The 27,580-nt window shown below is 40.5% G+C and overlaps 2 protein-coding genes across 3 annotated transcripts in view; one reads left to right on the forward strand and one right to left on the reverse strand.

The window, feature by feature from the left end:
- Window positions 1-6,219: 6,219 nt before the first annotated feature.
- On the forward strand, window positions 6,220-17,037 carry rab20 (RAB20, member RAS oncogene family). The gene is made up of 2 exons (XM_061723353.1): window positions 6,220-6,552; window positions 15,881-17,037. Exons 1-2 carry the CDS (start codon window positions 6,372-6,374, stop codon window positions 16,492-16,494), a joined length of 795 nt encoding a protein of 264 aa, XP_061579337.1. The 5' UTR covers window positions 6,220-6,371; the 3' UTR covers window positions 16,495-17,037.
- Window positions 17,038-17,763: 726 nt separating this feature from the next.
- The window catches only part of col4a2 (collagen, type IV, alpha 2), a 94,735-nt gene continuing 84,918 nt past the window's right edge, over window positions 17,764-27,580 (reverse strand). Inside the window, exons 43-47 of one of the 2 annotated variants that reach the window (XM_061723351.1) lie at window positions 27,371-27,517; window positions 27,141-27,257; window positions 25,347-25,538; window positions 22,995-23,281; window positions 17,764-19,323 (exon numbers count right to left, since the gene is read on the reverse strand). In XM_061723351.1, coding sequence (XP_061579335.1) covers window positions 19,069-19,323; window positions 22,995-23,281; window positions 25,347-25,538; window positions 27,141-27,257; window positions 27,371-27,517 — 998 coding nt within the window. In that variant the 3' untranslated portion in view covers window positions 17,764-19,068. The remainder of the gene's footprint in view (window positions 19,324-22,994; window positions 23,282-25,346; window positions 25,539-27,140; window positions 27,258-27,370; window positions 27,518-27,580) is intronic. The other variant, XM_061723350.1, reaches the window with a different exon arrangement.

The raw sequence follows: 27,580 nt of genomic DNA on the forward strand, positions 1-27,580 counted from the left end.
TTTGTGCGTGTGAAAAAGATATTTGTACTTGTAGAAATATTTTGTGCGTGTGCAAAAAATATTTGGAGAAAAAAGTTTGTAGCTTTTGTAAAAAAAAGTTTGTAGCTTTGTAAAAAGTTTGTAGCTTTTGTAAAAAAAAGTTTGTAGCTTTTGTAAAAAAAGTTTGTAGCTTTTGTAAAAAAAAGTTTGTAGCTTTTGTAAAAAAAAAGTTTGTAGCTTTGTATCTACAAGTACAACATTTTTTTGCAAGTGCAAATATTTTTTGCAAGTACAAATATTTTTTGCGCACACAAAATATTTCTACAAGTACAAATATTTTTTGCACACACACAAAATATTTCTACAAGTACAAATATTTTTTACACCCACAAAATATTTCTACAAGTACAAAATTTATTTACAGATACAAAATACTTATGGCATTAATTTGAGCCCATACCTACTCAGCAACACCTGAGTTCATTCATCACCTTAATTAATTATATAAACCTTTGACCATCACAAAAATGGAGAGTGCCACCACTCCCCCAAGTGGTAGGACGGAGGCAAAACCAAACATATCCAAACAGAAATCATTCAAACCCAACACAAATGGCTCTTGGCTTATCTTATCTCATGGCCACGACTGCATTGCATTTAAACAACATTTAATATCTTCTCCCACGTTACCTTTCTCGTTCATAAAGATGAACGTGGCGACAACTGACAGTGCAACTGCGATCAAGCACAAGGCAACCGGAATCTGAACATGCATGGTGCATGTTGGTGCCATTGTTTGCCTAAAAGCTCGCCCAGGCGTGGAAGACCTTCCTCTTACCTACAATGGAAACGCGTTTCAACGCTGAAAAGTGGCCCGATATTCTGACCATGAGGCGTTCTGGGTCCGAGCAGCTGTACAGGAAGAGAAAGTTGATGATGCTTTCAGGGCCCCTCGGACACAGCAGCATCAAAACAAGCGAGCTTCTTCTTCTTCTTCTTCTTCTCTAGGATTATTGGCGGATCACAACCAACGTTATAAGGTGCATACCGCCACCTGCTGTACCGGAGTGTGTAACATCAGGGTAATTAGTACATCAGGTTACAGGGGGGGGAGAAAGACAAGAAGAAAAAGGAAATACCTAAGTAAAATAAGATAACCACATTAAATCCTATTATCTATCCCTGCATCTTTGAGAAAGACAAGGATTTCCTTATAACAATCCCTCATCACCTCACTCCTCCCTAATAACCTACTAAACTCCATTCCCTTCCCAGCTCGTACATCCTGTCTCTTAAAGCGTTCCTTTCTACCTCATACTTGCAACATTTAAGAAGCACATGCTCTACATTCTCTGTGACATCACACTCCTCACATTTATCAGACACAGAGTTTGCCATTAAATGCAGAGTTGATTTTAAACTAGTATGACCTAATCTTAATCTAGAAATGATTACTTCCTCTCTCCTACACTTTCTTTCTTTTATAAACCTTCACGTTAATTGACTTCTGTATGTTATAAAAATGTCTCCCTTTCACACCGTTGTCCCACACCTTTTGCCATGAGTCCCTCATTGCCTTTCTAATTCATGATTTTGCTTCACCTTTACCAAAATAAATTTCCACAATTGCCTCACTACTCAATTTCAATGCTCTTTTAGCAATATTGTCTGCTTTCTCATTGCCATCAACACCCATGTGGGCAGGAAAAAACAAGCGATGGCTGACCGGAACTAGTTTATGGTTGCACCACATTTAAAGGAACACTTCAGACCTAAGGTCAATTACTGTACGTGTCAGGAGTGTAATCTTTATGAACGGAGGTAGTTTTGATCTAGAATGCAATATGTATTTGTCACAAAGTCAAAGTTTTATGTCAGCACTGGCAGCAGTGGAGTACAATAAAAAAAAATAGCTATTTTAAGCCTGTGACAAGACTCAAAAATGTTATTTCACTTACAGGACTCTCTCAGAAAATTAGAATATTGTGATTTTATGTAATGCAATTACAAAAACAAAAATGTCATACATTCTGGATTCATTACAAATTAACTAATTATTTTAATATTGCTGATCATGGCTTAGAGCTTAAGAAAACTCAAATATCCTATCTCAAAAAATTAGAATATTCTGGGAATCTTAATCTTAAACTGCAAGCCATAATCAGCAATATTAAAATAATAAAAGGCTTGCAATATTTCAGTTGATTTGTAATGAATCCAGAATGTATGACATTTTTGTTTTTTTAATTCCATTACAGAAAATAAAGAACTTTATCACAATATTCTAATTTTCTGAGACAGTCCTGTAAGTGATAGTGTGGGTAGGTTTTCCCAAAGACAAACCAGGGTAATCTTAATTTTAGGTGTGGTCAAAAAGTTCATGTAATCATTAAGTCTGAATAATCAAGTACCGATACACTGTCAATAGATGCAGTCCAAATGTAAGAACATTCATTGAAATAGTATTTATACATTTATAAGAATATAGGCCGATGTTAGGAGAAGAGTCCCTCCATTCTCTCCCTTTGCATCTATTGGCAGTAGTTTGTGCAACATCTGTAGTTGACTTGACTGGACAAAATGCCTGGACTAAAAAATCCCTTTTAACCCTCTTTGTACACACACAAACTTAAAGATACCTTGGTGGTGAAATGGCATTTTTGAGTCTCGTCTGAGGCTTAAAATGTAGTATGAGTAACAGTCAGCCACAAAATCCTTACTTGGAATATCACATAAAATGTTATCACCAATAGTTAGCAGACTTAGACACAAGCATATACTTATTAACAGTTATTCTTGTATTTTCCAAACCCACCTACAGACTTACATTCTTGGAAAAACCTCTAGAAGTTACTGTACCAAGACGTGATTCTTTTAACTGTACCTAAAGTTTTAACTGAGATGGGAAAAGGGATTTAAGTACGGTTTTCTCGACTTGTGGAATCAGCTCCAAACTCACTTTAACTCAAGGATTTATTTATTTATTGTAAAATTCTGGTGCCTTTAAACCTGGACCTAATTTTATAATTTTTTTTCAGGGTCCAGAAAGGGGGAAAAAAAAATTGTACTGCAAACTAACTTAATCATACCTTTTTAAATCTTTTTTTTATTATCAGTTGGCGAGTTTAGTGTTTCAGAGTTTACTGTCCAAGTTGATAATCTCATATGACAAATCAAGTGTGGAAATGTGTTTTTGTGCCCTGGGTTTTGACTTATGGGTAAACGCAAGAGTCTGCCTGAGACGCAGAATTTAGTTGGAAGGTCCCTCAGAGGGGGTTAGAGAGGTTGTCAAGTCTAAATCCTGCTTTTCCAGGTTTTCCTGTTCATAAATGCTGATTTCTCTTAACTTGACATGACTTAAACTGGTCTAAAGCCGTTTCTGTTCTGATTTTGTGTCGTAAATCAGCTTCTTAGAGTAGATTCAGATAATAACTACACTTCACATTTTACACTCCTTGTCTTTGACATGTAGAATCAACAATGAGGCCATACTTGGGGATGTGTTTATGTACTTAATCTGGATCTGCTCCCATGTTCATGTGAGAAAACCTTGGACAACCAATCACGTGAAGGAGTTATATTTCTTAAAAATAAACATGGTGAAACTGTGAAGTGGTTCAGTGTGTTTAGGTCATTTTGGACTTTGGATTCTGTTATGGGAATGTGCACAGAGCCAGAAGCAGAGAGCGAGAGAGCTAACAAATCTGAACGGTGACCACAGTTTTAGTCTAAATTATCTCTGGCTTTACTATCCCTCTGACCAGTTTTCATGGAGAAAGCATACGTTTAAACGGCTTCTTAGTGTAACCCTCCCGAATCTGGACCTATATCAGCGTATTTTAAGGAAATATTTACATGCTGGTACTGAACATGGGTGTAGTAGACCCTTCATTTCCACCTCATCAACAGCTGGTGCAAAATCACTTTTCTTTTAGGTTCTCGGTCAAAGACCAACTTCTTCTCAGTGGTGCTTAAATCTTTTTTATTTTCTGTTTGTATCCTGTGACTCCAACAGCTGACATCCTCACCGATGTTCTCTGAAATCCGATGTTTTCAGTGGTTTGTGCTTCACCAGCAGCACAGATAACACTGACATTTGACTGAGTTGGGTCCAGAAGTATTCAGATAAAATCAGAATTTGCACGATTTCAACTTTATACACCACCACAATGGAGTTAAGAAAAAAAATCAAGACAGGATCAAAGTTTAGACTTTTTTTAATTTAAGGTCTGAAGTTGATGTCAGATATTGATTTGACATTTGGCAGCTGTTTGACTACCGATATGAAGTTAATGGAGTGCAAATAAACAATGACATCTTTATAACTGAAACATATCGTAAATCTATAAACCTTAGGTGTCATCAATCAATAGTTTAGTTCATTCTTGGAGAAAAAAGTATCTAGCTTGCCTGGAAAAAGCCTGGAAGGCTAAAGAGAGGTTTGGAGATATAGTCATGAACCACAACATACAGCATCATGTGTCAAACATGGTGGAGACAGTATCATGATATGGACACATGCATCATGGGTATGACTGCTACTGGAAACTGTTGAAAATATATCTAGTCTGAAACATAAAATAAGCTACATATCATATATATAATAGGCTGCACATTAAGAAGTGCAGTTGCATTTCTATTTACCCCAATTCATTGTGCATTATTTTGCTAATGCCCCCCCCGCCATTTTATTTGTATGAATATAAAACACTATTAACTAGTATCATAGCGTGGCTTAGCTTATGCCAAGCTATGATACTAATTATAGCTTATGCCAAGCTATAATTAGTACAATTACTATAATTACTCTTAGTACAACACTTTGTTATTACCGCTTGCTACTTTTATTATATCTTGATATTTTATTTTGTACATTTTGTACAGTCTGTTCTTCCTCTTTGTTCATCCTCAGAATCAGAATCAGGTTTATTGGCCAAGCTTCAACATGCCAGACAGGGAATTTGACTCTGGTTATTTTGCTCACTGTACAGTAAATAAACAAATGGCTCTTATTAACATATATACAATTTAAAAAAAGTGAAACGAACTCTCATCACTCAATAATAATAATAGTAATAATAGTAATAATAGTAATAATAATAATAATAATAATAATAATAATAATAACCACAATCATATGCTGTAACAATGCACATTTCAATAACCATGACTACCTCATACTGCTGCACCTTCACTTTTAAATTGTATACAGGACTGTCTCAGAAAATTAGAATATTGTGATTTTCTGTAATGCAATTACAAAAACAAAAATGTCATACATTCTGGATTCATTACAAATCAACTGAAATATTGCAAGCCTTTTATTATTTTAATATTGCTGATCATGGCTTACAGCTTAAGAAAACTCAAATATCCTATCTCAAAAAATTTGAATATTCTGTGAATCTTAATCTTAAACTGTAAGACATAATCAGCAATATTAAAATAATAAAAGGCTTGCAATATTTCAGTTGATTTGTAATGAATCCAGAATGTATGAAATTTTTGTTTTTTTAATTGCATTACAGAAAATAAAGAACTTTATCACAATATTCGTCCCCACAGCCATCAGACTCTATAATAACCAACTGTAGCCACCCATGTGCAATAAAAGTGTCTCTTTATAAGTGCAATAACCAGTAAATACCTCAAATACCTCAAGTATTTTTGAAAATATTTGTAAATTTTTTGTAAATATTATCCATTTTTTTTGGGTGTTTACTATTTTTTTTCTCTCTTGTACATACTCTTTTTCTACTTTTTATATTGCTCTTTTTATTATTTAACTACTTATTGGTTATTTCTATTTTTCATTTTTTGTATAAAGTGTGTGTGTGTTTGGCTGCTGCACGACTGAATTTCTCCTCTGGGAGATAAATAAAGTCTTCTCTTCTCTTCTCTTCTCTTCTCTTCTCTTCTCTTCTCTTCTCTTCTCTTCTCTTCTCTTCTCTTCTCTTCTCTTCTCTTCTATTCTATTCTAATTTTCTGAGATAGTCCTGTATATGTTAATAAGAGGCATTTGTCTATTACTGTTTGTAACTATTTAAATCTGGGTTCAGTGAGCGAAAAGAAACGAAAACAAATTCCCTGTCTGGCATGTTCAAACTTGGCCAATAAAACTTATAGGTGACGTCACGGAGGGCTTGTCCAGTTCTTCTTACGCAGTCTCCGCCTGGAAGACAAAACTCGGGGAGAAACTTCACTCCTCGGCTTTAGTTCCTCACTTACTTCCGGTGAAACCTCAGTTACTTTCTGAAGTTTAGACCGGGACGGCTGGGGTCGAGCATGATGACAGTCCGCGCGGTCAAACATTAACTTAACCCGCTGTTTTTTCCCCCTGTGTGACATGGTCCGTGGGAGCCGCTCCGCGCCGCCCCGCCACGCATGAGGACATGTCGAGGATGAAGAAGCCGGACGTGAAGGTGGTGCTGCTGGGAGACATGAACGTGGGCAAGACCTCGCTGCTGCACCGGTACATGGAGAGGAGGTTCAAGGACACCATCAGCACCGTGGGGGGGGCCTTCTTCCTCAAGCAGTGGGGCCCCTACAACATCTCCATCTGGGACACGGCCGGTAAGACCTGCTGAAACGCTGGATTAGGGTTCTGCAACACATCGACGGCGTAGGTTACGCGGCGACGCGCAACCTACGCCGTAGGCTCTGCGTTGGTGTAACGCGGAACCATAAATCAGCCCTTAAGGGGTTTATTCCTCTGATTCCTTGTTTTTCCTTTACCTGATAAGGCGTGATGTGATGGCCCCACCTGAGCAATCAGCAGCATGTGACCGCAGGGAGCTGGGAACTTTCCTGTGCCAGTTAAACAGCAGCATGTGGAACCTTTCACAATCTTTTTAGGTCAAATAGGAAGGAAAGAAATCTGATAATCCAAAAAAACTGAGTTACAAACATAGAAATAGATTAAGATAAAGAACTCATAGAAACTAGTTCAGTCTATATATATATATATATATATATATCTATATATATATATATATATATATATCTATATCTATATCTATATCTATATATATATATATATATATATATATATAATGAAATGTGCTAGAGCCAAAACTAAAACATGTTTGTACCTTACTGTCATTCAGTACTGAGTGTGAAATCTTTTTAGGTCAAATAGGAAGGAAAGAAATGTATATGCATACGGTATATACTTTTATTATATTTTTTCCTTTTCTATTCATGGGTGTTGGTTTTTGGGGTGTTTTATTTCTTGTGAAACCTTTCACAATCTTTTTAGGTCAAATAGGAAGGAAAGAAATCTGATAATCCAAAACACAAACAACATATTCAAACAGAAATAGATTAACTGTATCAGTAAATAAAGAAAACTCATAGAAACTAGTTCAGTCTATATATATATATATATATATATATATATATATATATATATATGTATATGTATGTATGTATACATATACATACACTGAACCATAATGAAATGTGTTGGAGCCAAAACTAAAACATGTTTGTACCTTACTGTCATTCAGTACTGAGTGTGAAACCTTTCACAATCTTTTTAGGTCAAATAGGAAGGAAAGAAATCTGATAATCCAAAACAGAGTTACAAGCAACAGATCCAAACATAGAAGTACATTAACTGTATCAGTAAATAAAGAAAACTCATAGAAACTTCAGTTCAGTCTATATAGATAGATGTGTGAAGAAGTGTTGAGTCCCAACATTTTAGGAATGGCTTTGTAAACCAATAATGTGTTTTAATGTACACTTGCTTAATAAATCCTCATTCAGTCAAATAACTTAGCTAACCTTTAAATCTGGTTCACAACTACCACAGACATTTAAACTTAAATGTAGCATTTCTAGGTGCTCAGATTCCCTTATTTTAAATCTCAATCATAATGCCAAAGAAAAATAAACTAATCTATTACTACTAGTGACAATGTCAATTTGACAAAATACACGAGCTGGAGGCTTACAACTTTAAACTTTTCACAGCACTTATGTTCAAAAACGTACAGTTCGCTCTTAAACACAGATAATAAATTCCTTCAGAACAAGCTGTCACTCCAAAAAGACAGTTTTAACCATAATGAAATGTGCTGGAGCCAAAAACTAAAACATGTTTGTACCTTACTGTCATTTAACTTAATGTGAAACGTTTCACAATCTTTTTAGGTCAAATAGGAAGTAAAGAAATCTGATAATCCAAAACACAGAATTACAAACAACAGATTCAAACATAGAGTAACTGTATCAGTAAATAAAGAAAAACTCATAGAAACTAGTTAGTCTATATATCATATATATATATATATATATATATATATATATATATTTATATTTATTATTACTACTATCATACATATTCTATGTATATGCAAATGCTTTACATATTAACGGATAGTCTGTGAGTCTCTTGTGTTGACAGAAAAACACACTAAACACACCACAAAGCCCTGAAGCATATTATATATTATGCTGCACTAAAGTGTTGCTGCTGCAGAGCTTGTGTCATGAAATCAGCGTCTCGTCATGTGGTCTGTTGCTCAACGTTGGACTAAAGTGACTCAATCGAAGCTGTGCACTGATTTGATCACTTTCCTTTATTAGTTTTTGTTTATAGATGCCTGAGATGGATCCAAAAAAGCCTCTTGGGTATTTTATTCACAATAATTTCTTGTGGAGGTCTGGTATTTCAGTTGGGTCATCATAAAAGTGGAGGGTACTTGCAATTAGAGCCCAGAAACGGCATCAGCGGACCACGATGACGGACGGTTTCGAGGCGGTCAGCAGCACAAATAGCAGAGTATCTCATCTGATCAGCCGTGACATTAGATTAGAGGACCTTCACAGTGATTTTACAGCAAATTTGTGATGAACAAATCAATCTCTGTCCCTTTATCAGGATAACTCCAGCATACTATATTTATATGCATTTTTAATTTAGGACCCTAAAATTTGGTGTTGTTTACTCTGAATAACCCTGTTGTTCAGCAGGAACTGTCTGGACATGCAGATGATTGACAACCACTGAAATAACTAAACCCCGACCACCAAGAAGTTCCTCTGTTGTATTTCAGAACCTGACATTTTCATTGTTTTACATGCGGGCCATGATAATTGTAGATATTGCGCGTCGTAAAGAGTCAAATGTCAGCTTTTAATCCCTGTAATAAATCAGGGAGAACCTGTCAGTGATGTTTTACATTCAGAACAATCTGTCTGGTACTTTTATAGTGAAAATATAGCTCCTGATTAGAGATGGGCGGTATGGACTAAAAAATGTATCACGATAATTTCGTGCATTTATCCCGATAACAATAAAAATGACGACAAAAAAAATACCAATTCAACTTCTTTCTTTCTTTCTTTCTTTCTTTCTTTCTTTCTTTCTTTCTTTCTTTCTTTCTTCGGTGTTTCTATATACGACGGTATATCGTGAACGGTAAAGTTTCGCCCATTCCTACTCTTGATGATTTAAAAGTGTGTGTGCGATGTTTTTTTTTTGTTTGTTTATGAATTTATTTGGATTTTTTGAGACATAATGGAAATGGTTAATCTAATTGCCGTTTCAAAGAGTATCCCATCCTCCAGGCCTGTTATTAGACTTGAGTATAATCTCTCTTGAGGGACTAAAATAAGGTGAATTTAAGCAGTTTGTTGTTACGTTGGGAGAGAATATAAGTTTTTAGCTGAAGAACGATTAATGTTAGTATTTGGAGCAAACAAGCTGCTATTTTAAGCTTCTGAAAAGACGTCAAAACGTCGATAAAGGTTTCCACTCCTTATCGTGCAGCGATACACAGCGGGATGTTGTAACCCCGGAATCAGCTCTTTCAGAATGACGTGAAAACCGCTCGGCATCCCAGTATTGTGTAACTGTTAATCACATCTTGAGCCAACTTTTGTTTGGCCGGGGTCACAGATGAGTCGCGTCCGTTCGTCATCGCCCACCAACCGTTTCCTGTGGCGTTGGCTCCATCATTGTGTCAGATTACGGACGCTGAGTCACTTTTTTTTTTAAAGCTGCTGTGGCTCTCATCAGCTCCTACCATGAAGTTTTTAGGGTGGATGAATATTTGCATTACTTTTCTCTTCAAGCAGCGATACTCTGTTCCTCATAGTAGTCACATGATGAGGTCGTGACGAGAAGAGATGACTCTTAACTAGATTTTTCTTCTTTTTTTTTTTTTTCTTCTCCCCAAATTTGGAAACAGTGGATCTGTAGTTTCCAGAAGCAGGAGGAGGATTTTCATAGGGGTTCATTTCTGTGTCACGCTTATCTACTTTCAACACACAGAGAAATAAAGGTCAAAACAGGAAAAAAAACTTCCAGTCTTACTTTCTAAAAAAATATATAATTAGTCACGTGATCATAAAAAATAGGTTCAACTTCGGTTCACCAGCGTCTATAGTTTGGGCCTCAGCTCCTTTGTGCTGAAGTGAACTGAAGCCCTCAAAACATGAATGTTAGGGACTGCAAAAGTGTTCAAAAAGTGTTTATGGAGTGAAACTGTGGATAAAACGGAAGCTCTGCGTGAGTGTGTGACCGTGGCTGAATGGGGAAAGAAAGAAATGCTTCGTTAAGTACTTTAAGAGGCCAGAGGAGGTTAAAAGTTGTTATGTTTAAGTGTGCTATTCAACTATAAAACAAAATACAACTTGTAATATTTAACTACTTCATGATTGTTGTATTCAAAGCAAAATCTCATTATTAGGTAGCTGGAAAGTGGTTATTTACCGTTTTTCTTCTTCATTTGTGGAATTGACCTCAGATCTTATTTGGTTTGGGACTTATGGTAAATTAAAGGAGCACTAAAACGTTTACTCGTTTTGACTCTGGTTTCCTTACAGACATGGAAGTTAATTTAGCTTTTACAACACAGTCTGAGTTATATTTTTGTTTTTTCTTTGCTCCGTTTCTCTTGTTTTCCCTCCTTTTTCGCTCCTTTTCTCTCCTTCCTTCTTGTGGTGTCTGGTGTGATGTCCATCGTCTGTGAGGTAGTTTCGTTATTACAGATGTGACGACCTGGACGGGAACTAGGGTTACTTTAGGTGGGGTTTACTGGGGCCACGAGAGCATGGCAACGCTTTCTAAAAGTAATCCTTTGATTTAAATTCAAAGAGATATTTTAAGATGAGAACGTAAAAGTAATAAATGACTCTCCTTGGTTGCTTGGTGCTTGGGAAGTCTACTACAATAAATCTCTTCAGAATGGCCATAATATTTTAGGTAATGTTTGACGTTAGAAAGCCATTTATTCAACTACTTCGGTGTTTATCATCCTTTGTAAATCTGGGATTTATTGCTGGACTGTTGTCAGGCAGAGTGAAGGATTGTGGGTATTTAAATAATGTCAGAGGTTCCCAGGAGGTGGTAGACGTAACGAACTTCATCAGAGGCCAAAGTGCCGAAATACGATTAAGACTTAGGTCTGCAACTAACGACTATTCCGATAGTCTATTAGTTATCGACCACTGAAACGATGAGTCGACTAATCAAATTATGACTCAAAATTATTAAATGGCTCTTATTTAGCTTTCCGATTTTACATGAAATTGTTTAAATGATGCGCTAATTATAAATTAAGTACATTAAAGATGGACACTTCAAAAATACCGGTACATCTTTTAATGAACTTTTCTGCCGGTGTCCGTGGCAGTGCATCGGTCACCGCCATATTGTTTACCTGGCGCTTTACTCTATTGCGCATGTGCAGCTCTCAGCAGAGATGGAAATGAGAGGTGATGCCTCACTCGGTTGAAAAACCTGCGTAGTGACAATAGCGGCTGAACGAGATTTAGGCCCAATCCCAATACTCCCCCTACTTTTCTTCACTACCCCTAAAAAAGAAGGGACAGATTTTAGGGCACTTGAAATCTTCCCAGGGCCCTGTCCCAATACTCCCACTTCCCCTCGTTTTCATCCCTACCCCTAATCAGGAAGCTGAGAGCCAAAAACTGTTTTAATTTCAGCTGTAGTGCTGTTAATATGCCATTTTATTAAGTTTTAATATTTTTTCATGCGTAAAAGTTACCGTTAAGATCCCCAACCTGGGCTCAGTTTATCCAAATAACGCCTGTTAAGAAATTTGATCTGATGTTTTCGGAGATGAGAAGAGCCGCCGGCTCGGAGCAGCAGCAGCCGGAGTACAGACGTGATCGCCGGGTCAACCTGCGCCGTCATCCCGGGAGAGAAACCTGCAGCTCTGTTGAGAATTACCGCTGGCTGAAATAAATCATTTAGGAAGATAAATGTTGGTTTAATATTTGTAGCTACGCCTAAAAAAATTTCGAGATTTCTGCCTACCGGCTCCGGAGCTGATTTATGGGGCCGCGTTAAATCGACGCAGAGCCTACGGCGTAGCCTATGATACGTAACCTACGCCGTAGGCTCTGCGTTGGTGTAACGCGGAACCATAAATCAGCCTTTATTCTGGCGAGGTTTGAAAAAGACTTCGCAACAACGGGCAAACGAGTGATTATGTACATTCACTGAGTGAATATTATGAAAGTAAAATATATATTTCTCGCTAGAAATGTAATCAAAACGCATTTTTATTTTTTGATTCAGTCTGCAAATGACGACGAAAAGCATTCTGGGAATTTTTTCTGTCCCTAGATCAGACTAGTGAGCATCCGAAAACACTCGATCCGTAGGGACAGATTCATAGCCACTACACTACTTTTCTTCACTACCCGTAGGTGAAAAGAGGAATTGAGACACCACTACCCTCACGGGAACGCGCAAAATTTAGGGGAAGAGATGAAAACTAGGGGTAGTGGGAGTATTGGGACAGGGCCTTAGAACGAAGTCGATGCCTTACTCTGTTAATTTTTTTGTTGCCGACAATTGAATTCGTCGGCGACTATTTTTTATCATTGATTTTTGTTGACAAGGTCGACCAATCGATGCACCCCTAATTAAGAACAAAGAAAACTTTGTCTGTACTCGACGGTTTGTATTTACTTTTTTTTCCCACCATGACTTATGTCTTTTCTGTGGAAAATAAACGGATCAACAACAGACTACAAACACAACCAATAACCGACCAAACCTTAGATTTTAGCTCATATTTCTGGACTTTCAACGTGTGAAAAGTTTAAACGTGGAAATGTTCAGTTGGCAAACCCACAAGACTCCTCAGGTTATTTTAGAATATTCTTCCATTACATAGAAATAATGTTTTTATTTATTTTTTGTTCTGTATTGCAGGTCGTTAACGTGGCCCATCACTGAAATGGGTCTGGTATCGTCCCATTCACAGCCGTGTCTATCGGTAGAGAATGTACCAAACCAATCACAGCAGGGCAGGGGCAAATTTATTTGTGCGTTTAAGGGGCAAAACGACTGCGGTGGCTGCCTCTACCTGCTTAACTTCCTTCCTTCCTTTGGGAATCAGAGTCAGAGGAATGAGAACAATTATTAGTATCGTAGAGCAGTGGTCCCCAACCCCCAGGCCGCGGCCCGGTGCCGGGCCGTGGGTCATTTGGTGCCGGGCCGCACAGAAGAAAAAATAATTTCTGTAGCCCCGACTGATGATGGATGACTCTCAAACTGATGGTTCACAATGTTTTTATTCCTGGGATGTAAATACACTGCAAACACACCGTAAGAGCTATAAAGTAAAAAAATAAAATAGAGTTAGTCTTTCTACATTCATATAAGTTTCATTTATACAGACCGACACGACTGTTCGCTCGGTCGGCAATAAAGCTACCGTTGACATAATACATAAGCGACCAAATTCAAGCTGGACATAAATACGGCATAAAATTTGCACAAATCCTCATCAGCAGGTGCCTTTTGTGTCAGTTAGGCTCCACTTTAGCATTCCCGACACTAGTTTAGTCTTTCAGACACACTTTCTACTGCTGTTAAACTTTTACCGTTAAAGTCCGAGGCGCCAGATGTTCACAATGTCTAGGCAAGATGCCTTCAAAATAAAAGCACTAAATATCGGTCTCCTTAATATATAACAAATAAAATAAAAGCCTCGCTTTAAATTACGTTAATGAGAAAACAAACATAAAAACACATTTATAGAAATACTCATATTAAAGGTAATTTACAATTACCAATTTCCATTATTTTAATTTTTTTCGAAAATGACGTTTTATTATTTATTATTATTCATTTTTATTATTATTATTACTATAGCGAAAATACCACAGTTTTTAGTGCCAATCTTGTCATTCTATTTAGTTTTCATCAGCTACACCTTTAGATTGGGCCGTGAAAATATTGTCAGACATAAAACCGGTCCGCGGTGCAGAAAAGGTTGAGGACCACTGTCGTAGAGGACAGTAGTTAAAACAGCTGGCCGGGATAGCAGGTAACAGCACATGACCGATGCTAATGAATATTTTTATATTTAGTTATGATTATGTTTTGACACTTCCTCAGTTGAGGCTCCAAAACTGCTAAACTAGATGTAGAAGTGTTGCAGGATATGTGTCTGCATTTTAAGACTTGTTTCAGCTGTGATCTGGAGTGGGAGCTTCCATGTTTCTTTTGCCCTTCCTTTGCTGCTGATATCAGTTCCTGAGACATAAGTTCGTCTCCCCGCTGTGGGAAACGCAGGCAGAGGAACAAGTGTAGCGTTTCTTCAGCATCCTCCATACATCTTGATGACGTGGAGATGCTGCGATCCTCAGTATCTTCCCACATTTGTCATCAATCTAATGCTGTTTCCACTCGCTGGGACTGAAATGAACCGTCTGTTTCTCAGACCGAGCTGGACTGAAACGGGGAAAACAAAAAGCCCCAGAATTAATGGAGGAGCGAGCGCATCCCCAGGAAACGCCTTCTCCTCACAAAGCGCTCTTTCATGGATGCTGCATATTTCCACAACAAAGCTTGTCTGTTTCCAGCCTGCTGACCGTCTCCGCTCCGCTGCCTTGTTGGAACAGTTGTTTTAAAGAGTTCATAATGTGATGCTTGGTAGTGAAAACATTTCGGGGGTCTAAGAAAATGTTTGAAATGGTTTCAGATATGAAGTAAAACACAATGCATATTGCGTCATCACTTTTTAGGCGTAAACACGAGTGAAGTCCATTTCCACACAAACTTTACTGTAAGTTGGTCTCATCGTGGCTTTAATCACTTCTGCTGATGTGGGAAGTTTCAGTGTTGCTGGAGGTCAAAGTCAGCAGGAGCAATTTTTTCTCCTTGTTGTCATTTGCTCTGAATTTTTAGTTTTTTTTTTTTTTTTTGTTCTGAAGTTGAAGATTATTTGTATTTATTTTTTGTATTAATCTTTTGATAATTTTGTCTTAAATCTCTACACTGACTTCCTGTCAGTCCTAGAACACACGTTAAAATCTTGGTTTATACAGTTGACTTAAATTATTAAACCCCCACTGCAAATTAAGTTTATTGGCAAATTGTACAAACTTGAAGCTGTTTTTTTAATAAACAAATCAAATGAGAACAAATTAAATAGCTAAACACAACTAATATTACAAGTGTTTTCTCTGAATTCAAGACAAAATAGCACTTTTAATGACCACTGCAGTCTCAAAATTGCATTTAGTATGCGCTTTACTGTGGAAACTGGTTTCGTTTGCAGCTGTAATAAAAGTTTCACCTTCTAAAGGAAACCGCAGCAGCATGGAAGCGTCTGTCTCCCACGTCTGTTGGGAAACGTTGTTTTGGCGTCTCTATATAACGACCGTCCTCCCAGGAGGCCGAGTCTGCTCCGATTGCTGGAAATGGCGCAGCATGAGACAGCCGTTTATTCCCAGCACTTGGCAGGAATTATGCAACCGTTACCGTAATCCTGGCAGGACCAACCTCTGAAGAACAAATTAATACTGCAGTTTTACGAGGGAGAGATGAATCTTTGATCTGGGCTTGTGTTTGGGTTTCAAGTGGAGTTGAACCGGAGATGCAGTTGATGTCTCTCTGTCTCCTCAGGTCGGGAGCAGTTCCACGGTTTGGGCTCCATGTACTGCCGAGGCGCCGCCGCCGTCATCCTCACCTACGACGTCACCAACTGGCAGAGCCTGTCGGAGCTGGAGGAGCGCTTCCTGTCCCTGACGGACACGGCCAACCACGACTGCATCTACGCCCTGGTGGGCAACAAGGCGGACCTGACCGACGCCACGGCGCAGCTGTTCCAGGGCGCCGACGGCCTCGGCGAGGAGCAGCCCGAGAGCGAGGAGAAGCGGACGGAACCACAGGTGCCGTCCGCCTGCCCTACGCCCCCGACCTCGCCCCCGGCCTCGCCCGCGTCCCTGTCCGGCCTGGTGCTCCGCAAGCAGGTGTCGCGCGACGACGCGGTGGCCCTGTACGGGAGGATACTGCGGTACAAGGGCCAGGACGAGAAGAGCTGCCTCCCCGCGGAGAAGATGTGCTTCGAGACCAGCGCCAAGACCGGCTACAACGTGGACGCCCTGTTCGAGAGGCTGTTCGACCTGGTGCTGCCCTCCATCCTGAGGAAGAGGCACGAGGACCAGGAGTCGCCCACCGTGGACCTGGAGGACTTCAGGGGAGCCGGCGGCAAGCGGCCCAGATCTTCCTGCTGCTAGGGACCCCAGCCGAGGCGACGAGCTTCGTTTTTATCAGTCAGCAGGTCGGGCTGGACGCCGAGCTCACTGTGACGGTACCACTGTTCTCTCTCGTCTTCACCGGACCCGAAAGCAAATATACACACACACACACACACACGTGGTCAATGCTGTGAAAAGGGTCCGAAAAAGCAGTGATTTCATAGTTTTTGTATTTGTAAAGTAGGGGAATATCACTTTATGTCCTTTAATGACTTAAACTGCACTTACGTGTTCCAAAGATGTGTCTGAGGGCAAATAACGCCAAAAACAACTAAATCACTGCCATTTGTAAATGTTTTGCTTCTGTGATTTCACTCGTTTAGCTGCACAGAGTTGACTGGTTGACACGTCGCGATCTTTGTTGATGAACCCGAATCACGTTTCACTTTAACGTTCGGCCGCCGCCGCTGAAATTGATCTCCTATATATATTTTATTGACACTTTTTGAACTTTTCCATGACTGCTAAATATCCCTGATAAACTTTTAAGCATGTTGTTGTAATAAAGATTTTTATTTTGCAGTTTGACTCCTCTGTCATATTTGTAAAAGACACAAAGGTACAACAAAAAACAACCTTTTTAATCCAACTGAATGAAGTTACTGCAACCGTATTGTGATTAAAGCAGATATGGACAGTAGTTTTCTGGTCTAATCCATCAGTTTATTTACAGACGGGTTTTTCAGGGTAAAACAGAGCATCAGTCGACTTTAAGGCACGTGAAATCGTTGTTTACATCCTGTTCTGCTGGCAGATCAATAATTAAATTCAGTAGATGGAAATGAGCGAGATGTGGATAACAAAAGATAAGATACACACTGTAGGAGCTAATTGCCAGATTATACTGGTTCTGGTGCATTTTGTTTTCATTGCATCATATGAGTGATTGTCCTTAACAAGAGGACAAAGTAATGCATTAAAGTTCTTTAAGGAATTTGGATATTTGTAAAATACACCTGAGTAGGGCTGGGGATCGATTCAAATGTCAATCGATTCGATTCCGATTCTTAAGATTCAGAATCGATTATCAAGATTCGATTCCAATATTGTTAGTTAGTGTTATTAAAACAGTTTTTTGAGCTGTTGCATGAATTATATGACTGTAGTTATGCAACATATTACTACTAGTATTATATTGAGATTCAACAGCAAGTATTGGCAGATAATGATGCTGTAAGGACCAATCAGCTCCCAGAATGCTGATAGAACTGCTTTCAGGAACAACATCGGGGGGCAGAATTATCAAACAGATCCAGGGAGGAAACAGAGACGGATGAAATCGGTTTTATTTTTTCCCACATTACGTTTTAAGTTTTTCCATTTTCAGTCTGATTTGGTTTTAAATTTTTGAGAATTTGGTTTTAATTTATGCAATTATGGCACCAGTTATTCTTGTGTCCAACAAAACATTCCTTTTTGGGGCATAAATGAAAAAAAAAAAATCGATCTTTAGACATATGAATCGATTTAGAATCAGGAAATCGATCTTTTCAACACAGGCCTACACCTGATGCTTAGAATTTTAAGTATTGAGTATATTTACTGTATATTACGGTAATTTATTCAGTATTTTGCCAGATTATGGTGATTCTGTGCTGATAATGATGGGGCCCTTGAATATTGTTGCCCAGGGTACAGCGAAGTGTTAATCTGGCCCTGGACAAAGGTACAACAGAAAAAAAAAAAGTTGAATCAAGTTACTGCAACCGTATGGTGATAAAAGCAGATATGGAAAGTAGTTTTCTGGTCTAATCGATCAGTTTATTTCCAGACGGGTGTACAGGGTACAACAGAGTATCAGCCGACTTGGTTAAGGCGTGTGAAATCGTTTGGTCTCAGAGCAGAGAACTCCGATCCTGTTTACATCCTGTCCTGCTGGCGGATGAATAATTAAATTAGTAGATGGAAATGAGTGAGATATGGATAACAAATGATAAGATATACACTTCAAACTTTTAAGAAGGAGCTAATTAAAATGGTAAAAACAGAATCAGTGCATCGTGTGAACGAATTACAAAAGACATCAGAGCAGTAGTTGATAAATGCAATAAAAAAGGTGACAGTTTGCTGTAATTTTATAAAAAATAGGCTTTGAAAGAGCAACAAAAACACAATAATGGATAATAAGAGGCCTCTAATGACACTTTGAGCTGGGAGGAAGGCGGTGTTAGTGGTTTATGGAAGAACAAAAGCTAAACTGTGGCTAAACTGAAGCCGTGCATGTAAATATATAAATGTGCATCTTTGGTTCAGCTGTAAGTTACGGTCTCGGATGATTACCAAATGTGTCGTAATAGTTGAGGTAATAAGTTAAAAAAAAAAAAAAGGAAGCACCAAAAAACATTTAACACAAAGAAACATTGATTTTTTTTCCCATAATGCAGCTGTTCTCATTACAGGGCTTCTTCTGCTTTATCTGCAGCGCAGCTCGAACGCGTCACACAGTCACTGCATGTCTGAGCTCTGCGGCTCCCGGAGACTCGTTTCCCGCCGGCTGCGGCGCGTTCGAGCATCCGGGATGGAAACGGCTCCGTGTTTTTGTTTTTCCGTCTCTCACAAGTTCTTCATGCAGACCTGGCAGCGGCTGATGCGCGACAGCAGCTGGCCGGCTTTGAGCGTCTCTGCCTCGGGGCTGGTGTGGAACGCCTGGTCCACGGACGTCAGCCAGAAGCTGTGCTTGTTGGCGAAGTAGTGGCACGTGCCCTTGGCCCCGTTGCACTCGATGAAGGGCGTGGTGCGGAAGTCCTCCAGGCAGGAGCCGGGCGAGGACAGCGACTGACCTCCGCCCTCGTTCCCGGCCGCCGTGTGCTGCGGGGACAAAGGTGAGAGGAGGGTCGGCAACGCATTTCATCTGTAATCATTAACCAATCTCCACCTGTGAAGTAGGGCTGGGCGATATATCGAGATTTTAATATATATCGATATATTTTCAAACGCGATATGGTACGAGACAATATCGTTTATATCGATTTTAATTTTTTTTTTTTTTATGATTTTGATATAGATTATTTTGTGACAAATTGACTTGAATGTTTTATTTGAGATTTGCACAAATGTTTTGTTATTTGCACAACTATCAACCTCAGTGGAAAAGTCTGCCTGTTACTGTCTACATTGTATTAATTGCACAGTGTATTTTAATTTAATTGTTATGCAGGAAAGGAATATTTGTTTTATTTTATTCAAGAAGCATTTTTATTCTATATTTGCAGGCAGTTTATTTTTATTTCATTTGTTTTATACATTTTGATATTGTGCAGACCTCTGTTAATAAAGGAACCTGTGTGACATTTGGTACAAGGCCTTGTATTAAAACTGACTGTTTTTTTAAGGGTTTGCCTCAGAAAAAAATGAAGATGCTATGCTAGAGATGCTATGCTATAATGCTTTGGGGGAAACCCCAATTATGGCACAGAAAAAATATCGATATATATCGAGTATCGCCATTTAGCTAGAAAATATTGAGATATGACTTTTGGTCCATATCGCCCAGCCCTACTGTGAAGGCAACAATAACAATATATACAGGTGTAGAGCAGCATGTTAGAGAGTACGTCTCCATGGCAACAGCCCTGGTGTTAAAGCGGCCTGGATGCAGATCAGACTTGTCGCTGAATTAAATCTTCTCAACAGTTTCAGTGAATTTGTGTTTGACCTGCTGTTTGATCTTATTTTTGTCATGACGACTATTTAATACGCATCAAATGTGTGTTTGGAGGTCATGTTCTGGGTCTCTGGAAAGCACCTGTAGACAATTTCTGTTGTAATAGACGCTATATAAATAAAATGTAATTGAATTGAATCAAAACCAGGATGCAACCAAAAGAAAATGTTCTCGAAATGTTCTCAATGAACAAAAACCCCCCAAAAACGAAAAAATCTGAACCCAAAAAAGCGTCATAAATATTTCAGCGAGTACCAAACAGTCACCGATGCGTAATCGGACTCAGACGTCGACCGCAGCAGGATTTCCACGTATTCTTCTGCTGCGGAGAGCTCCTGCAACGGGAAAGAGGGGGACCTGGATGTATGGGAGTTGATTTTGGCGGTGAGTGAGCTAACAGGGGGGTTTGGGTTTCCATCCTCTGCACTCCTGACATTTAAAAGTGGATTCATGAAGTTAAATCACCTAAAAGTACCTAAACGTACCTGTAAGCGACCCGAGAGTACCTGTAAGCGACCCGAGAGTACCCGAAATCACCCGGGTTATAATAGTTTTGAATTTTTCATTTTAGTTTAGTTTTATTTCGTTTTGACTTTTTCTCCTTCAATTCAGTTAGTTTTAATTCGTTTTTAGTGTGGGTTTTCTAGTTTTTATTATTTTTTATATTTTCAAAAATGCTTAGTTTTAGTTTAGTTTTTATTAGTTTTAGTTTTGACGTCACGGACCGTGAGGCGTTAAGGTGCCGTAGCTGCCAGTTGGAGATAAACGGCCAGAGCGGAATAAATTGATCATACCAAGAGGCGATTATTGACAGGGACGAAAATAGAGGAAATTATATCTATAATTTCAGTTTGTTTTAGTTAGTTTTCTAAACACGCAATATAGTTTCAGTTAGTTATCGTTTTTGTCTTTTAATTTTCGTTTTTATTTAGTTCAGTTAACGAAATTGTTTTTTCAATTTTAGTTTTCGTTATTTCGTTAGTTTTCATGAACGATAATAACTCGGGTAAGAACCTGAAAGTAAAGTACCTGAAATCACCTAAAAGCACCTGAAAGTACCGTATTTTCGCGACCATAAGGCGCAACTTTTTTTTTTTTTTTTTTTTTTTTTAAATGTGCCGGGCGCCTTAAGAAACGGTGCGCCGTGTCTATTACCTGAATTACGGTAATGTAAGGCCGGCCATGAGAACGGTAAAGGGAGAAGGGGGCGGGTGAAGCTGAATGAGACCATCCACTGAGCTGTTTAATGCGAAACAGAAGATGAAAACTTTTAAGGATTTGCTTGATGTGTAAAGTGAAATAAAATACAATCAAACTAAGTTTTGCTCCCGCTCTATTTAAATAAGCACACTTGTTCTGCAGCGCGCGTGTGTTTTGCATGTCGGAACCGGTGACTTTCCCCGGTTAAAGCAGCGGCTGGAGCAGCGCGGTGATGGGCGCTGCTGCAACCCGACTTCCTGGTTCCCCAAGCGGTCCAATCGACCTGGTTCCCGGCCGCTTTGCGAGCAGAGATTTCTGGGGTCTGTCTCAGGTCTGATCAGCTTCACCCTCCGAAATTTGCAGCCAAATCTGTCGGTTACAAACCCGGTACCGGACCCCGACATGCGCGGGTGTGTATTCGCGGCGCGACACATAGATTCTCATTTATGTAGCGCTTGACTGGCGCAGCTGATGGACAGAAACCTATGGTGATTTTTAAAAGAAAAACTTTGCATAAGACGTTTCCAGCCGGAGTCATTATAAGGACGAATGGAAAGGGGGGGGGCTGGATGAAGGGATGATGATGATCAGGTGGCTGAGACAGGTCTGGAAATTCGGACTGGAGCTGTTTGTATCCTGTCGGATACAAACCCCGCTCCCCGACAGCGCGTGTGTGAGCGGGTCCAGCGCGGGGGAGCAGACGGGGAGCGGACCCGGGACCGACGCGGGACGCGGGACCCGGGACCCGGGACCCGGGACGCGGGACCCGGGACCCGGGACGCGGGACCCGGGACGCGGGACCCGGGACCGCCGCGGTCGGGATCCGCAGCACAACGCAGCACAACGGGGTATGAAACGTTTATTTTCTTACCTTTATTTATTCAGGGGTCTGTCCCAGGTCGGAACAACTTCACCCTGCGAGATTTTCAGGCAAATCTGTCGGTTTGATCTCTGGTAGCCTAACCAAGATGCAGAGGATGCGCTCAGGAGCCGCCAGGCTCCCGCCGCGGGTTTGCCGGGCCAGGGCGCACCATCCCCGGGGCAGATCCGGCCGAAATGCCGCTGGTCTTTCCCCGGGAGCCCCTACTCCCATACAGGTGGGTGGCTTCGGTCCCAGCCGGTCCGAACAGGTCACATTCCCGGTTAAAGCCGCTGTGACGCGCGCTGCTCCACCCCGCTGGGGAGAGACGGGCTCTGCGCGGTGGAGGATCCGCACAACGGGGTATGAAAAGTTTATTTACTGTTGTGCAGAAAGTGACTGACACCGAGGAAATTCGGACTGGCGCAGCTGAATTAGCGGAGCTCTTTAATGCAGAAACAGAGGTTTTGCTCCCGCTCTATTTTTTAAATAAGCGCTTGTGTGCTTGTGTGTGCGTTCTGCATGTGTGTGCGTTCTGCAGCGGGTGTGTGTGTTTTCCGGCCGGCGTGTTTTGCGGCACGCGTGTGTGCAGCTCTGCTCTGTAGACTGCGCCTTTTGGGTCGGTGCGCCATATGTATGTTTTAAATCTAAAAATGACACACAAAAATGAGGGTGCGCCTTTCCACACGGTGCGCCGAATGGTCGCGAAAATACGGTACCTAAAAGAACCCGAAAGCACCTGAAAGCACCACCCACCATGATAAAAGAGTATCCGATCCAGAGGCTGCGCCAGCCGGCGGGACACTGCGGGATGGTGATGTCCTGGCTGTGCACGGCGATGGCCACCGATGGGGCTTCACACACCGAGCAGCGGCTGATGTAGGGCTTGATGTCTCCTTCCTCCACGGGCATCATGGGCAGGGGAGCGGTGGTAGACAGCCAGTAGGACTTGTCGTTCCTGCTGGCGTAGTAGCAAACGTCTCCGGGGTTGCAGTACAGGAAGGGCATGGTGTTGAACCGCGGGAGGCAGGAGCCGGCCAAACCTGCAGGGGACAAACACCACGAATGAATGAAATGGGACCAAAACAAGGTTTTAGGAAGAAAACAGAGAAAGTAACTACAGCTAACAGTTATTGGATTAGTTCATAATCACATTGTAAATACTGCTTCATCTTTCCCACAGTCTCGTGTTAAAGGTTGGCGTTGAAAACTGTTTCCATCGTGTAATAACGTAAGATACAGTTAGATTTTTCTGCTTTAGGGCTGTTGGAAAGTCCAACTCCTCCAGTCTGTCTCACTTTCTAAGAAAGCATCGCTCGCATCCAGAGATTCTTAGAAACTCTCCGACTTACAAACCCTTCAAAGGAGGTTATTTTGTCTCCCTCTGTCAAAGAGCTGATTCGCTCAGAGATGAAATCAATTAATTAATTAATTAATAAATGAGGACACGACTGACAACATCTGCTCGAGTGATCGCTAAAAAGTAGTTTCAAGATCAAGGAGCCGTTTTTTCCTTTGGTGACGGAGCGTCTTCTCTGCTCCTCCCCCTTTTTGTACTTTAGTGCTCAAGACCTGACATAAAACTTCTGATTTATATGATTATAATGTCAGTGATGTCATTTCTGAGGTTCATGTTTGGATACACAGATACCCCTTTTCCACCGAACCGGTTCCAGAGCTGGTTCTGGGTCAGTGCTGGTGCTGGTTCACAACTCGTTCAACGTGTGAACCAGATGAGAACCGGTTTGCTTTTCCACAGCTCGGGTGCTAAGGGGAGCCATGTCATTACGTCACTGCAAACCTCAGTTATGTTGCTGCGTTGGTGCGTAAATTGAAGCAACAGCAAGGTATTTGCCCTAATAGGACTCGGTCCATGTAGCTCCTCCGTGGACATATCTCTAAAAGACAGGTCGTCTCCTCCTCAGACCACTGCTGCTTGGCTGCATCCAGATTACCGTATTTTCCGCACTATAAGGCGCTACAGTAGAGGCTGGGGTTACTGTGAGGAAGTGAGCAACCCCTCCCCTTCTCACCATCACCGGACTTTTTTTTAATGTGTGTGGCAGAGTGGAGGATTGGGCGTGGTCTGTGGGGGAGCAGCACACAGGTGTGCCTGGTTCTGCTGATTGTGGCACACCTGTGTCCAATCAACCTCTCCACCCTGCCTGGGTTTATAAACAGCAGCTGTATACCAGAAGAGGGGTCTGCTGAATGGAGGAAGCTTGTTGAGAGGCTATGCCCCATTGTGCCTTTTTTTAGAATAGGGATTTTGCCCTCCGCCTGTATGTCTGTGGTTTTTTTACATAAAATAAAAAGCCTTATTTTTTGGCATTCTACGCTCTGCAAGGTTTTTTTTACACCTCATCACCCAGGTCCAGTTTTGCCTTGTCCCTTTGTACGTGGGGAAGCCGCTCTGGTTCCTCACAGTTACGTTATGCATCCATTAAACCAGGGGTGGGCAACCCGCGGCTCTTTAGCGCCGCCCTAGTGGCTCCTGGAGCTTTTTCAAAAATGTTTGACCTTTTTTTCCCTTTCTTTATTTTCCCTTTTCTTTTTTCCCTTTTTTTCTCCTTTTTTTCCTTTTTTCCTTTTTCCTTTCCTTTTTAATCTCAACATTTTGACTTTTTTCTCGAGATTGTACTTCAACAATAATCTCGACATTTCGACTTTTTTCACGAAATTTTACTATTTCCCCGACATTTCGACTTTTTCTCAACATTTCGACTTTTTTCTCGAAGTGCATAATGAAAAAAAAAATCTTCCCCCAGTTATAACTAATATAGAAACATGCAGCATGTGTTGTCTTCATTCTAAGGCTTATACAAGACTTTTAATTTTTTGCGGCTCCAGACATATTTGTTTTTTGTGTTTTTGGTCCAATATGGCTCTAAAACATTTTTGGGTTGCCGACCCCTGAACTAGACCAGCAAAGAGTTGGTGCTGCCTTGGAACCGGTTCTTCTGGCCCGGAGCCAGTTCTTTTCAGTGGAAACAGAAAGCTTGGTTCCAAACTCGGCACTGGCCCAGAACCAGAACCGGTTTGGTGGAAAAGGGGTATGAAATGTGTTTTAGTTGGTTTATATGGGGTGTGGGGTCTACGCAGACCTACCCAGGTCCTGGTTGTGGGCCTTTTCCTGGCCTTCGAAGTACAGCAGGCTGTAGCCGTCCCACAGCTTGGACATCCCCACGGGGCACATGGGCGTCTGGTCCGACTGGCTGTGTTTCACCAGCAGGTAGCCCACGCTGACGCTGCGGCCGGGCATGCCGGGTAACCCGGGGAGACCGGTGTTGCCACGGTGACCTGTTCAGAAACAAGGAGTTCATTCAGCTGCCCTGGGAATTAATCTGTCAACTATGGGATATTTCAATTTGATAATGAGGATTACAAGCATGTGTACCAAATACAGTGAAGATACATCTTTCTTGTCCATCTTTAGATGTACAAGTATAATTACCAGCATGGTATTTACCATTAATATGTGTGCCGACGAGTTTAAAAAAAAAAAAAAAAAAGGTATGCAAGTATAATTTAAGGGGTACTCTAAGGACTCGTAGAACATGAACAACAATGAAAAGATTTTCTATATCAGGCAGTGGAGTTAAACTATGGAACAGATTGGATTCAGAAATAAAACAATGTCCAAACATTAACCAGTTTAAAAACAAATATAAAAACATGATTTTCACACAAAGAGGAAGGGGTTTAGCGGCCTTTAGGGGCCTGACATAACACTATTGGGTGAATGGGTAGATTTGTTTATATTTATGTACAGAAATGGGCAGCTAATTATAATTATATGTGTATGTATGCATGTGTATATATGTATATATATGTATGTATGAATGTATGGGTGTGTAAGTAGATATATATATAGATATAGAGCAGATGGAGTTAATATAGAGATAGTATGGTGTAAATAAGTATATTTATATAAATATTTATATAGGCATGTGTGTACAAATATATAGAAATACTCAACTATGTGTGTGTATGTATGTATAGGTAAGTGTGTGAGTACAGCGTGAGTATAATTGTAGTATAGTTATAGTTATAAATACTTGTTGTTAAATGATTAGGTAGGATTAAATAAGATTACACTTCTTCCTACTCCTTTTTGCAATGTAATTAAGATATTAAATGTTAACCCTTGTGTTGTCCTTGGGTCAAAATGACCCAATTCTTCCTCCTTCCCTCCTTTGTACTTTTTTCTTCCTCCCTCCCTCCCTTCCTTCTTTTCACCCTTCCTTCTTTTCTCCCTTATGTTCTTCTTTCATTTGTCTCCGTCCTTCCTTCTCCTCTTCTTCCCTTCCTTCCCTTCATTCCTTCTTTTATCCCTTTCTTCCTTCTTTCCTTCCTTTCGCCCTCATTTCTTCCTTTCCTGCCTTCCTATTTTTTCTTCTTACCTCCCTCCCTCCTTTTCTCCCTTCCTTCATTCGTTCCTTCTTATCTCCATTCTTCCTTCTTTCCTCTCTTCTCTCCATTCTTCCTTCCTATTTTTTTCTTCCTCCCTCCCTTCCTTCTTGTCTCCATCCTTCTTTCTTCTCTTCTTTCCTTCCTTCTTCTCTCCCTTCCTTCTTTCCTCCCTTTCCCCCTTCCTTGACCCGAAGACAGCACAAGGGTTAAAGTATGAAATTCTGTTTTGTTGTTTTTTTTGTTTGCTTTGTTTTGTTTTCTTATCTTCTCTTTAATTGTTGTCTTTTACATGTACAAAATAAAAATCAAATCAAACATCAAATCAAATCTTTTAACAGCGTGCTTCATAAATAACTTTCACTGAAACTAAAGTAACAGTCAAAACCTTCTTTGTAAGTGTTTCCCGTCTTAAAACCGTCACCTAATCTAAATCTTTTAATCCAGACTTCTTAACCTAATCCCAAACTGCCCACGCTGGGACGGACGCACCTTCGCTGCCCTGCAGACCAGGGTGGCCCATTTGTCCAGACTCTCCGCGGAAGCCGGGCGTTCCTGGGGTGCCGCTAATCCCCGGCATGCCCTTTTGCCCGATGGGTCCCATGAAACCTGGACAACAACGCATAACTATCAGTTACTGAGCTGTAAAGTTTGTGTCTCATGTCTGGACTTATTAAAAATAATTGGATAGGTGAGTCCAATGTTTTCATCAGCTAAGTGACCTTGATCTCCAGGTGGGCCTTGAGGTCCCGGCTGCCCTGCAGTACCACTAGGTCCGCGTATGCCCTGTGGTCCTGGCGAACCCCTCTCCCCTGGAATCCTGACGGGAATCGGAAGAGGACCGTGACCGCCTGGGAACCCACGAGTACCTGCAGAAAGAACATTTTGTTTAGCGAGCAAAACAAAAAGTAACTAAAGACGAGGCCGCTAAT

Source organism: Cololabis saira, chromosome 6 (genome assembly GCF_033807715.1).
Source record: "Cololabis saira isolate AMF1-May2022 chromosome 6, fColSai1.1, whole genome shotgun sequence".
NCBI classification, from domain to species: Eukaryota; Metazoa; Chordata; class Actinopteri; order Beloniformes; family Belonidae; genus Cololabis; species Cololabis saira.